General features: G+C 42.6%; 2 protein-coding genes across 3 annotated transcripts in view; one reads left to right on the top strand and one right to left on the bottom strand.

The window, feature by feature from the left end:
* Positions 1 to 1994: 1994 nt before the first annotated feature.
* Positions 1995 to 6894, bottom strand: YBEY (ybeY metalloendoribonuclease). Its single transcript, XM_006274366.4, has 5 exons — positions 6571 to 6894; positions 6232 to 6476; positions 4543 to 4674; positions 3984 to 4052; positions 1995 to 2407 (listed from the first exon to the last, which is right to left on the bottom strand). The coding sequence occupies exons 2-5, from the start codon at positions 6439 to 6441 to the stop codon at positions 2321 to 2323; spliced, it is 498 nt and encodes a 165-aa protein (XP_006274428.1). The 5' UTR covers positions 6442 to 6476; positions 6571 to 6894; the 3' UTR covers positions 1995 to 2320.
* A 40-nt stretch (positions 6895 to 6934) lies between these two features.
* The window catches only part of MCM3AP (minichromosome maintenance complex component 3 associated protein), a 46090-nt gene continuing 41490 nt past the window's right edge, over positions 6935 to 11534 (top strand). The window contains exons 1-3 of one of the 2 annotated variants that reach the window (XM_006274367.4): positions 6935 to 7008; positions 7701 to 8991; positions 10739 to 10962. In XM_006274367.4, coding sequence (XP_006274429.2) covers positions 7779 to 8991; positions 10739 to 10962 — 1437 coding nt within the window. In that variant the 5' untranslated portion in view covers positions 6935 to 7008; positions 7701 to 7778. Of the gene's footprint in view, positions 7009 to 7061; positions 7135 to 7700; positions 8992 to 10738; positions 10963 to 11534 lie in introns of those variants that run through there. The other variant, XM_019492179.2, reaches the window with a different exon arrangement.

Here is an 11534-nt window from a genome sequence, read left to right as displayed (position 1 = left end):
TGAAAACGTACGAAATCCTTTCTGATTTCACGCGGGGTAAATAGCTGTGACACCGCCCTTGGACAAGGGTCGGTGTGCAGCACCGCGCTGCACCACCTTATGACAGCGAGCTTGACTGACCCGACAACAAGGCAAGTCGTTGCCTGGCTGCTGGGCCGTGTCACCGTAAGTGCCAGTTGGCTCTGCGGGGCGCTCAGCACTTGAGAGAAGATTCAACATGAATCTAGTAATTCAGTGCCCACCTTTGGAAAACTTCCCTTTTGCTTAGGAAGGTCTGTGGTAGGGCCACGAATAGAGCTCATGTCTTACTAAATCCTGTCAAATGACTTATGGGGAAAGCAGCCTTGTTATGATGCATGAAGAAGCATTACTGAAGTGATCTCATTGTACAGAGTGTAATTCCTACTGTATCAAAATTCACAAGATGATTATAGGGCTGAGCTAGTCACTCAGCCCGTTGCTGCCGGCTGTGCGGGATGGGTTGGGATGAACCTGCCTCAGGCAGGCGTTGGACACGACTCTGGAGGTCCCTTCCAGCCCAGCTTCCCTGCGGCTCCCTCCCTCCAGGCTGGCACCATTCACCTGCCCTGACGCCAACCTTGAGATGCTATCATCTCTACAAGTCCTGAACCCTGAGATGGGGCACGTTGGCAGCAACAGTAGGGAGGGCAAAAGCAGCAGGCAGGGAAAGGGGAAGAACGACAGGTGCATGGTGGTGCTGGCATTTTCTGCAGAACTCTGTCGTCATCATGATGGGCTTGGCCTTCAAGGTACCATAGTGGTGGGAGGAGACACCAGAGCCATCTTCACATCCTTGAAGGGCTGCTGTAAGGAGAGAAAACACCTTTTCTGGCTTGCTGCAGAGGTGGCCCAATGGCTCACAGTTGCAGCCAAGTTGGTCTAGGTTGCATATCTATCTGGGAAAATGTCTTCACTGTTAGACTAGTGAGGCAGTGGAACAGTGTGCCTAGGGGAGCTGGGGACTCTTCATCATTGGAGGTATTCAAGGTTGGACAGCCACTGGTGGGGGATGACGTAGGCATAGTTATGCTTATGTTCTTCTATGGGTATACAGGAAGGGACAGAGTGCATGTCCATCCGCCACTGTCTGGGCCCGCTCCCCTCTTCCCTCCTGCCACTTGGGATCCAAGTCTGCTCCCCCTGCACTGCCATGGCAGCAGAGAGGGGAGGAGTGGGCCTGGGCCCAATGCAGAGGGTGTGGGGGGCAGACCAGGCCCAAGGGTGCGGAGAAGCCAGGGGCGAGGCAGTCACATGCAGGATTAAAGCTGGGCGGCAGGGCAGCTCCTGGAGGAGGCAGCTGGCTTCGTGCATGTAGAAGGGACATCAAGCATTGATCCTGCAATTGCTTATATACAGGCAGACTGTAAGATCTAAAAATGCTCTTTAGGGCAGAGACCATGCTATCTATCCTGTGTCTGTACAGTGCCCACCTATGAGAAGCCAAATCTTAAACAAGTATTTTGAGTACTTACTTTTAATACTATTGTTTATGTTAAAGTAATTTTAGTTTCTGGAAAACAGAGGATATGCCTCTAAAGGCAGCAGCGTGTGTATTTTCATTTTCTTTTAAAAGTGTACATGCTTTGAAAGCTACTTAACATTTGGTATGTGTAGATAAATCATCCTGCCCAGGTATAATTTTGCGAGCTCAAGCCAGCAGACAAGATCTTACCAGAGTGAAAATGTAAAGAGTGGATATAAAGTACTACCCCCCTCCATGACAACTGTAGCCACATTGAATAGTGCATTACTTCCAAAACAGTCCTAGTAAAGTCAGGCTGCAGTGCTGTTTATTTAGTCAGAAAGTCAAAAGGCTCAGTGAATAGCTTAGACTTTTTTAGATACTAAGTATTGATTTTATGTGTAATGTTTATTTAGTTGGTGTTGGAACTCTGTGATTGTCTTTTCTACCTTCTTTCCCTGGCATAGATAGAATTAGGACAGTAGTTCAATAGTTTACGACAATTTGTGTGTCCAGTAAATAGCATACATATTTTTATTGGAAATTATTGGCAACAAGTTACAAAATAGAACTGTGATCTATAAGAAATAGGTGTTTGATTAAATTTTACAATACACTTTGTTGCATTTGGTGAAATGCCTAACATTTCTGTGGACACTTTGTGGAACTGATATAAATTAATAAGAATTCTATTTCTGTTACATAAATCACAATGCCAGTATAGTGTTCACTTAACCATGTAATAAGAATAAAGCTTTTCAGTAAAATGAGGATTCATTTTTTGTTTGCCTTCTAAACATTCCTTCAGGGACGGAAACTCATTGGCTTTAGACATGATTAGAAGAGGTTTTTGGTCAGAGGCTGGAGATTTGTGCCAGTAATTCTATTTAGTTCCTCAAGAATTTGTTTTTCCTTTTGATACATCTACATGGAGGAAGAAAGACAAAAAACAAAACATCAGGAGAATGTTTATATTTTTCTTTCATGAATGTACTTTTATAACTGTATATTTGGGTGCAAGTACCTAAAAGATGGGAAGGTGCTATTCTGTACTAAAAAGTGAAGCATGTAAAAAGAGCACCTTGTTATCATGTAATGACCGCCCCTTGAAATGTAATCAGTAACATAGCTGTGTTTATTTTCTGTATAATTTAACAGCTAACAGATAAGATTGAAAAATAATTAGGGAGAATGTCCAAATGACAAGAGGCGAGCTAATACTGGTGTTCAGACCCCAACTGGACTCAGTGTTAACATTTAGAAACTACAATTTTGCATGAGAGCCAATTACTTTTGACACAGAATCAGCAAGCTGATAAACCTACAACCCGGAAATTCTCTTAATGCCATACTAAGAGTTATTCTTCTGACCAGAAGTGTACTTGAAAGGGAAGAATCCTGCCTTATTCTTGCCAATGTCTGCTTATTTGAGTAATTTTACCATCTTGAGAGGAGACTGATCATGTGAACAGAGGCATTCACATGACTTGCATACAAGTATTTACATTACTTCTCTTATTACTGATGGAACCTCTCATCCCTGGATTTCAAGGCACTTTTCCCCTCTGGCCTTAGATACAGATTACTCTGGTAAAGAGTCAAGTGCCCTCAGCTCCCACTGACTTTGATCACAGTAGCTACAGTTTACTAAATAAACTAGAGCTATGAGTTCAGGCATGCAATTTTTTGCCTATATTCTTGTCAAGTGCCATGACCTAAACCTGGGCTTCATCAGTAACTGGATGGGAAGCCAAAGGAAATAATGTCTCTCTCTCTGAATCAGCACTAAATTAATTCCCCAGCATGAGAGCTGGGGCAGTGAGCTATAAAAGGCTCCACCGCAAGAACCAGTTTGAGAATAGATGTGTCACAAAACATCAACAGGCTTCTTCATTGAACGCAGCATTTATCCTGGTGTTCTGCCAATTATACATATCCCAATGTTTGGAACAAGGATTAGGTGTCAGAATACCTGGATCCTGTTCCACACTTCAAGTCAATGAGTGTGTGACATGCAAATAGTTAAATCTGTCTCACTTTCCACAACTGTCAAGTGCAAATAACCTCTCTGTAAAATGTTGACATCCTCTGATTACAGAACTATATATAACTGCACAATGTTAAAACCTAAAATTATACCTACAGTTCAAATGTTGTATTGTAGTACTATGATACACAACTTCTGTACTGATTCTTGCATGATGACAGCAAAATTACACCTCCATAGGTAAGGGTGGAAATACCTACACTAAGCCCCATTTTTTTTTTAACTCCCACCCCAAAGTTTTAGATGTGCTTGCATAAGATTTGAGGATTCCTTCAGATGAAAAGCATATTATAATATTCCACTATCTGCACATTCTGAATGTCTGTACAGCCTCACAGACTATCAGGATATAAAGGTTATACTACAAGAGATACCACTAGTAAGGGAAATTCCTCTAAATTTACAAAGATTTGATTTACTACAACACCCCCTCCCTTACAGATATGTCTGTACCTGCTGCCACTCTGCTTCTGTGCTGTGTTTGTAGCCAAGTAAATGGCACAACCCATGAGCTAGAGTCACCTGTTCAAAAACAAAATTGGTTTTAGTATTTTGTAAATATTTATTTATGTGTGTACATCATTGTAGTATATAACAGCTCACTTGCAACCACAGCTCAGCTGTTCACAAGCAAATATGATAGCAATAATCATTAAACAGTATAAAAAAAAAAATCAGTGGTTCAATACATGATAATTGAATGTCAAAATCTGTGATGACAGGAAAATAGAAAGAACTGCAAAAAACACAAAAAATAATGCTATACAGTCTAACCACAATTATGCTACTGTTTCAAGAAAATCATTTAATAGTTTAAATTAAGAAAATATAAAAATATAAAGAACAGATTATATATAAATTCACCAACAGAAACAGAAATTCTAGCAGACTGTGTATATAACAAGAGCCACCTCTGAAAGGTCAGCATAGCTTTATCATCAAGTTCTTGACCTCAAGATGGACATTTTCAAATGTGAAGCTAGTTTACCTACATTAATAAGCACATACTTACTGTAAGAATGCTGTAGTAATCCTCTTTATTTTCTTGGCATTGCTGATATATATACTCCACTCCAAGGAAGATGTCCCCCAAGTTGTATTCCTCTCGAAAACAAGGCTGTGGAAGCTCTCCTGCTTTCACATTCTGTAAACAGATAATCCAAGCCCATCCAGAAATTAACATAAGAGAGAACTTGGTTATGCAGAGTATCTTTCCATCTTAACAGAGCACTAAGCTAAGCACTAGTACACCAATGAGTATTCATTTAAATAGTGCAGTCTCCTTATGCTCAAGAGTACAGAACCTTAGACATTACAGATTTAACTGAGGGCAGTAACACCTAACTCCCACCAAGACCACAAGAAACAAGCTGAAAAGGTCTTTTGGCCCTCTGATCCTAAGAATGCATCGCTTGCTGTGAAATACCATGTGCAGCATTCAACAATGTATTTCACCTACATTTGACTTTGTTAGAAGGTAGAGTTCTCCTAGATAAACCATGCCAATACTTTAAGTTGCATCAAAGTAGAGACAGTACAAAGTAGATCTGAATGAGACAAAAAGGAGAAATACTTCCACTAATTATTGTTTACATTAGAAAACCCTGACTTTCATGTCTGTGCACCAAAGTGTACATTTTTGCTGTTCTCTTGTCAGCAGAAATGAATTGGGATACAGAAGTATCTCAACATAAGAGACATGATGGCAAAGCTACATTTCCATGTTATCCCTTTCATACCGAGGTGCCTGACAATCTCAGTTATCTAAGCCTGTACTTATCTTCTGCAAGAAAAAACCCTGTCCTCTATAAAACAGAGCCAAAAAGTGTTTGTAATGATCTCAGATATAAATTAGTCTCAGTGTAAATACTTTAAGATCTCTGACGGTTACCTCGAGGATTTAAACATTGAAAATGTGACAAAAAACAGGAATGATACTGACTGTTGCCAGCTACCTCCTGGAAGCATAGATTCCAAATGGCCAAGGAATGGGCCGTGGTAAGTTTGATTAATATTATGGCTCCTTTTACATGCAAGGAAGATTGTCTAGCACGGAATTAAAGAAGATGCTCTCCCAAACCCTCTCCCCATAATCATAGAAAATTAGGGTCGGAAGGGACCTCAGGAGGTTATCTAGTCCAACTCCCTGTTTTATTACCGTCCCCAGCAGCACCATCCCCACCTATATCATTCCAGGCAGGGCTTTGATGAATCGGCCTTAAAAACCTCAAAGGATGGAGATTCCACCACCTCTCTAGGTAACCCATTCCAGTGCTTCACCACCCTCCTAGTGAGACAGTTATTCCTAATATCCAACCTAAACCTTCCTTGCTGCAACTTGAGACCATTGCTCCTTGTTCTGTCATCTGCACCATAACATGCCTCGTGTCACCGTTAAGTCTCATGATGTGTCTATGATCCCCCAAAACACCTTACTTGTATCATTGGAGACAACTGATGCAACAAAATATGGCAGAAATGTTACTTTAGTATTTACAGGACAGTACGTCATTTTTACACAGCACTTTTCATGAATACATCTCAGAGCACTTTATGTAGGAGGTCAATACTCTGTCAATTATCCCCATGCTGATAAGGCTACTTTCTCTATTGGCTTGCAAAGGAAGTCAGTGGTCTTAAGTAGACCAAGACAGTCTGTGGAAAGGAGGGGAAGAAAACAAACGAAAAACCCCAACTTTACCTCATGAAACGGAAACGACAGCACATCAGTGGGGACATCTATTTTCCTGTAGGTGCTATTGAGATGCTGAATGGTTCTGTTATTAACACAGATGACACCCAGGTCAAACTGCTGAACACCCAAAATCTTCTGAAGAATTTCAATTTTCTTGCGAAGCGGGACTCTCCTGATGGGAATGACTTTCTGCAGATTTTGAATGGCTAAACTCATCTCATGATCTCATCAGATACTGACACCAGGATGCTCTGTAAATTAATTAATTAAAAAAAAATAACATTAGACATTAGCAACAGTTAATAATTCACCTATGCTGAACAGGCCCCAAGCAACTGCACTCACTGTCAGGTCAGGTCAGGTTAGTAGCCGGGCACTGGAACGCGGAGAACCTGGTCTTTGCAACCTATCGCCAGCCCTCTCCGCCGCCAAATCCTCTTGCCCCAGTGGGAAGCTACGAGCAGTTAACTCCAGCAGCTCCCCCGGAGCCCGTGCCACTCGCTGCACCGCACGAACAGTCTCAGTACACCCGGCAACATTTGTCAGATACGCTCTTACTCCGGCGGCGGCTCCCGCGGGCTGGGCTGGGCTGAGCCGGGCCGAGCGCACACCCCGACGCCCCCAACCAGGGACCGAAGCGCCGCAAAGCCCTGCGATACTGCCGACCCCCCACCCCCCGCCCGTTGCGCGCGCACCCGCGAGACGCGCCGGAAGTGGCGGGTGCGCAGGCGCTGAGCGCGCATTCGGGTTCCCGGTGCGGCGATGGCGGTAGTGACGCATTCGGTGAGATGCGGGGGACCTGGGGTGGGGCGGTTCCCGGTGCGGCCCCGGGCCGGGCCTGAGGCGCCGCTGTGGGGGCGGCGAGCTGCGGTAGCGACAGGGACTGACCCTGGCTGGCGCGGAGCGGAGGTAGCTGCCCCCCGGGCCTCGCCTCGCCACTCCGCCTGCGCCACGGAGCAGGGTGCCTCCCCCGGCGGCGGTGCTGAGGAGGCGGAGGGGTGCGAGCTGCGGAGCCAATTTTCTTGGCTGCATCAGCCTGATGTATCGGTGAACCTCTGTTTATCTTCAGCGACAGTACATGGGGCGAGTTGTGATCGGTGGTTCCCTACCTTTCAAGACTTCAGCCCCCTCCCACCCCCTTCGGCCTTGTTAGGCTTGGCAAATGCTAGCTCTTAGCTTCCATCTGTTTTTTTTTACTACAAAAAAGAGCAATTTTTCTGTTACAAAGAAGTTGGGAAAATCACAGTGTGTTTAATGCTGTGGATTCCGATTTGAAACCCCTTGGTTTATCTTGTGAATCATGTGTAGGTATTTGCACATCAACCACTGCTAAAATGCATGGTGCCCTTAAAAGGAACTTGCAAAGATATGATAAATACTTAGTAAAGAAATTAATAATTTGCTTGGCTGAGATTTCCTGTTATAAATCAAAACGTGGTGGAGAATATAATGTTGTTTGTGCTTTTGTATTTCAGCTTACCAGAAAGACTGGCTGGACACTGAATGTTAATGAATAGCTGAGCCCAGTGGCTCATTTGCCCCTCTTTTTGAAGATGAATCCCAACAATCCTTTTCATGGACAGCAATCTGGGATTTTCCAGTCACCTTCTAGTAGTTCTGTAGGAACGTTTCAGGCTCCACCACGATTTCGATTTGGTCAGTCCTCAGTGTTTGGACATAGCAGTGTAGGAACAGTACAGAACCCAGGTTTTGTGCCACCTGGCTTTCCTCAGCCTTCAGGGTTAGGCCATGCCTCTCCAAGGCAAACCTTGGGGTTTGGGCCAGCCTCTGGGTTTATACCATCTTATGGGCTTGGACAGGCTGCACATTTTGTGCCTGCTTCTGCGCCAACTAGCTCTTCCATCGCTATTGACCAAGGATTCAGTTTTAAACCACCAACTAATCTTGGGACTTTTCAGAGTCCTCCTAACTTTGGGGTTGCAACTGGAGAAGCTTCAAGTAGTGGCTCTGTGGGATCTGAGTTCAGCTTTAAAACACCAGAAAATGCAATGTTTAAACCAATCCTTGGTGCTGTTTCTGAACCAGAGAAAGCACGAAACCAAATCATCACAGCACCTTTCACATTTTCCCATCCAGGGAGTAGTGGACATGGAGGATTGGCTCCTTTTGGCCTTTCTCAGGAGACTAGTAGCTCAGGTAACAGTACAAATTTCAGTTTTTCAAAACCAGTTACCAGCACTAATTTGCCATCTTCCTTTGCCTCCGTCTTACCAAGCAAAACAACAGAGGATGAGAAAAGGGGGCCAAAGCCACTTTTTGGAAGCCCTAGTAGCAGTTTCACTACTTTTTCTAGCTCATCTGCTGGGTCGTTGGCTTTGGGAGAAAACTTCCAAGTCAGTAAAGCAACTAAATTAGAACATGAAGATCTTCAGACTGAGCCACTTCCCAGTCTTGTAAAGGGAATGAAAAGAAAAGAGGAACAAGATCATTCTCCAAGCAGACAAGATTATGATTGTGGAGAGGAGTCTGAGCTTGCATCTAAGAGTGACCGTCCTCCAGACAAGCGACCTGTTAGATTAAACCGGCCTCGTGGTGGTGGCTTGTTTGGCCGAACATTACAAGATGTGTTGAAAAGCAATAAAGATGGTGGACGTATTAAGAAAGAGACAAAAAAGGAAAGGGTCTCTTTGGAATCTGGAGAAATCGAACCAGTGGCTTCATCTGGCTCAGGTCAACATGTGTTTGCAATACCACAGTCCTCAACCCCATTAAAAGAGGAAGACTTTAAAGAGAAAACAAAGGAAGGTAAGTACAAGGAATCACAACTAATCAAATTGGGCAATGAAAATTAACGCTACTGAAAATAGACATTAACAGGATGATTTGCCTTTATTCTAATTTGCCATTGAATCTTCAGCTCTGGGCAGGAATGGAAGTAGATTTTACAAATAATATACTTCTGCATCATAGCAAATCTGTTACGAGGTGACACAAAAGTAAATGGGTTCTCTTGTGTAGAGTTAAAGTTGCAAAAGCTTACACCAAAATGAAATCTGTTGTTTATGCAAAAACTTGGTTAATCAGGTTTATGGGACCAGTGCTATTAATCAAATGTTGATTACTTTTTCCAGAGATTGAAACTGATGAATAAATAGAAGTTTTGAGCCAGAGTAAGGGAAGTGTATGGGTATAGTTAAAAGAAATAAAGTAGAAATATGTATAACGCAGGAGACACATTTTTTTCCCATAACTTTTACAGTTGCTACTATAATTAAGATAGTTGAGGAGTATATCCTTCTCTGTTTCACTTGTTTTAGCTGATGCCCAACTGGGCTACTCTTTAGCAGAAATACCTTATTAATATCTTTGCTGTTTGATTTTTGTTTTACAAGGTGGATATTTTCCAGTGTTACTTGTGTTCCTCCACTTTGTTTCCTGTCTTCCTTTGTGTGCTGCTTGTTTCACATTTCCTTCATTCATCTCATCTCCCTTCTCTTCTCAATCTCAGCCCTTGCTTTCTCCTGAAATATGTTTTGTGTTTCATCCGTTTTATCTGCTTTGGTTTGTATCTTTCTTCCTTTATCTACTCCATAATTACCTCAACTTTCCCCTCCACCCTACTCATACCCTAGTACTTCTTTATATACTGATCCTTCATTTTGAGGTTGAAGGGGACTAACCTTGGAAAGGCCCAATGCTATGCACTTATTTTACTTTGCCATAGTTACTGGATACTATGATGATAGATGCATTATAAATAGGGTGACTAGTAATTTGAGGGAAATCCAGAACACGGTAAGGACATTTGGGATTGGGGGGGGGGTGTACCACCGTGTGCACACACACCCAGCCCCTATTCTGTTGCACAAGTGAGTCTGCTTCCAGCCCAGCAGGGTCCGGAGCAGGGAGTAGCCCATTGGCTGGATTCCTGGAGAAAATTGAAGCAAAAGTCCTGTATTGGTCGAAAAACACCCACACGTGCCCAGCTCCTGACTCAGGAACCATACATGCAGGTGTGTTCCTGCCAGTCTGGGACTTCTGATTCAATTTTCTCCGACAACCAGGGTGCCTCCAAAATCCAGGACTCTCCTGGACAATTTGGGACGACTAATTATGAATGCATGTCCAGTAATTCAGTCTTCTTATCCCCTGCTGCCTCATAGTTTCATATGTTTGTGTCACTTCATAGCAGATTTGGTGTGATACTGCCGTGTATTGTATAATCCACTTCCATTGTTCCCCAGAGCTGAAAAATATTTGTAAAATAAATAATTAGACTTGTATGCAGTTTTGCCCTTTGTAACATTAAAGGGGTTTTAAAATTGCCACAGGAACTTCAATTTTGAATTTCCTTTGTCCATTTAAATTCTCATACTTAATATTGAACTGTTGCAGCATTTTCATTATTTGATCAAAAAGGAGCACTTGCTGCATGTTTCGGGACCATTTTGGCTGTGAACTTTTGACTTGTCATCCAAGTTGTGCTTCTGTCTGCTCATTTGGGGTCTGATTTGGAGCCTAATTTCAAATATCTTTCAATATTTTATCTCAGATTCTGTTGTTGGAACTCCTGCACGTCGAAATCGAAGTAGCGATAGCGTAGACAGTCTCGGGGGTTTATCACCAAACGAACTCACATCAATCCAGTTGAAAAATGTCCCTGAGTTCCTTAATGACAGAAATGTTCTTGAGAAATATTTTGGTCATATTGCAAAAGTCCGGCGGATATTCACCAGGCGCAACAAAAAACTCGCTATTATTCATTTTTTTGATCATGTGAGTAATATATTTAAGGCTAAATTTCTCTGTGTATCTAACTATTTGTGTTTAAGATATTTACAAGCATTCTCTGTCTTAAGAGTGTATTAGAATTACTAGCATCTGTTCTAGCCAGCCAACCAACCAACATCTGGAAACATGAAAAGTGAGATTGCAACAGGAACGTAAACAAATTTAGTAACATACTCAAGTTCTTTCTATTACAGCAACTTCAACAGTTGGCTATATGGCATTGCAAACTATATAGTTGCTTCATCTAATTGCAAAGTAAGGGGTTGGGAATGCTCAAGCTCCTTTTAATCACTTAGACATTATAGAGAATCTGCGTGCTTGAGAGCCCCAGTATGTAGTAGTATTGGCAGATTTTGTTATAAGAGCCCCAAAATAGAAAAAGAAGCTGTTACAGGTTGAACTGAGGAACACTGAGAGAAGCACAGTTGCTTGGTTTTTATCTACCCCTGCTTTGCTTTGCTCTAGCCAGTGTTTTAGCATCCTACTTAAACAAGTACTAAATAGTCTATGGATTCATATCACCAAATTGGCACAACATTGAACATAAAGGGTGTTTG

This window comes from Alligator mississippiensis, chromosome 4, assembly GCF_030867095.1.
Source record: "Alligator mississippiensis isolate rAllMis1 chromosome 4, rAllMis1, whole genome shotgun sequence".
Lineage (NCBI taxonomy): Eukaryota > Metazoa > Chordata > Crocodylia > Alligatoridae > Alligator > Alligator mississippiensis.
The sequence above is the reverse complement of the archived record's forward strand: the minus strand, read 5'-3'. Positions and strand labels throughout refer to the sequence as shown.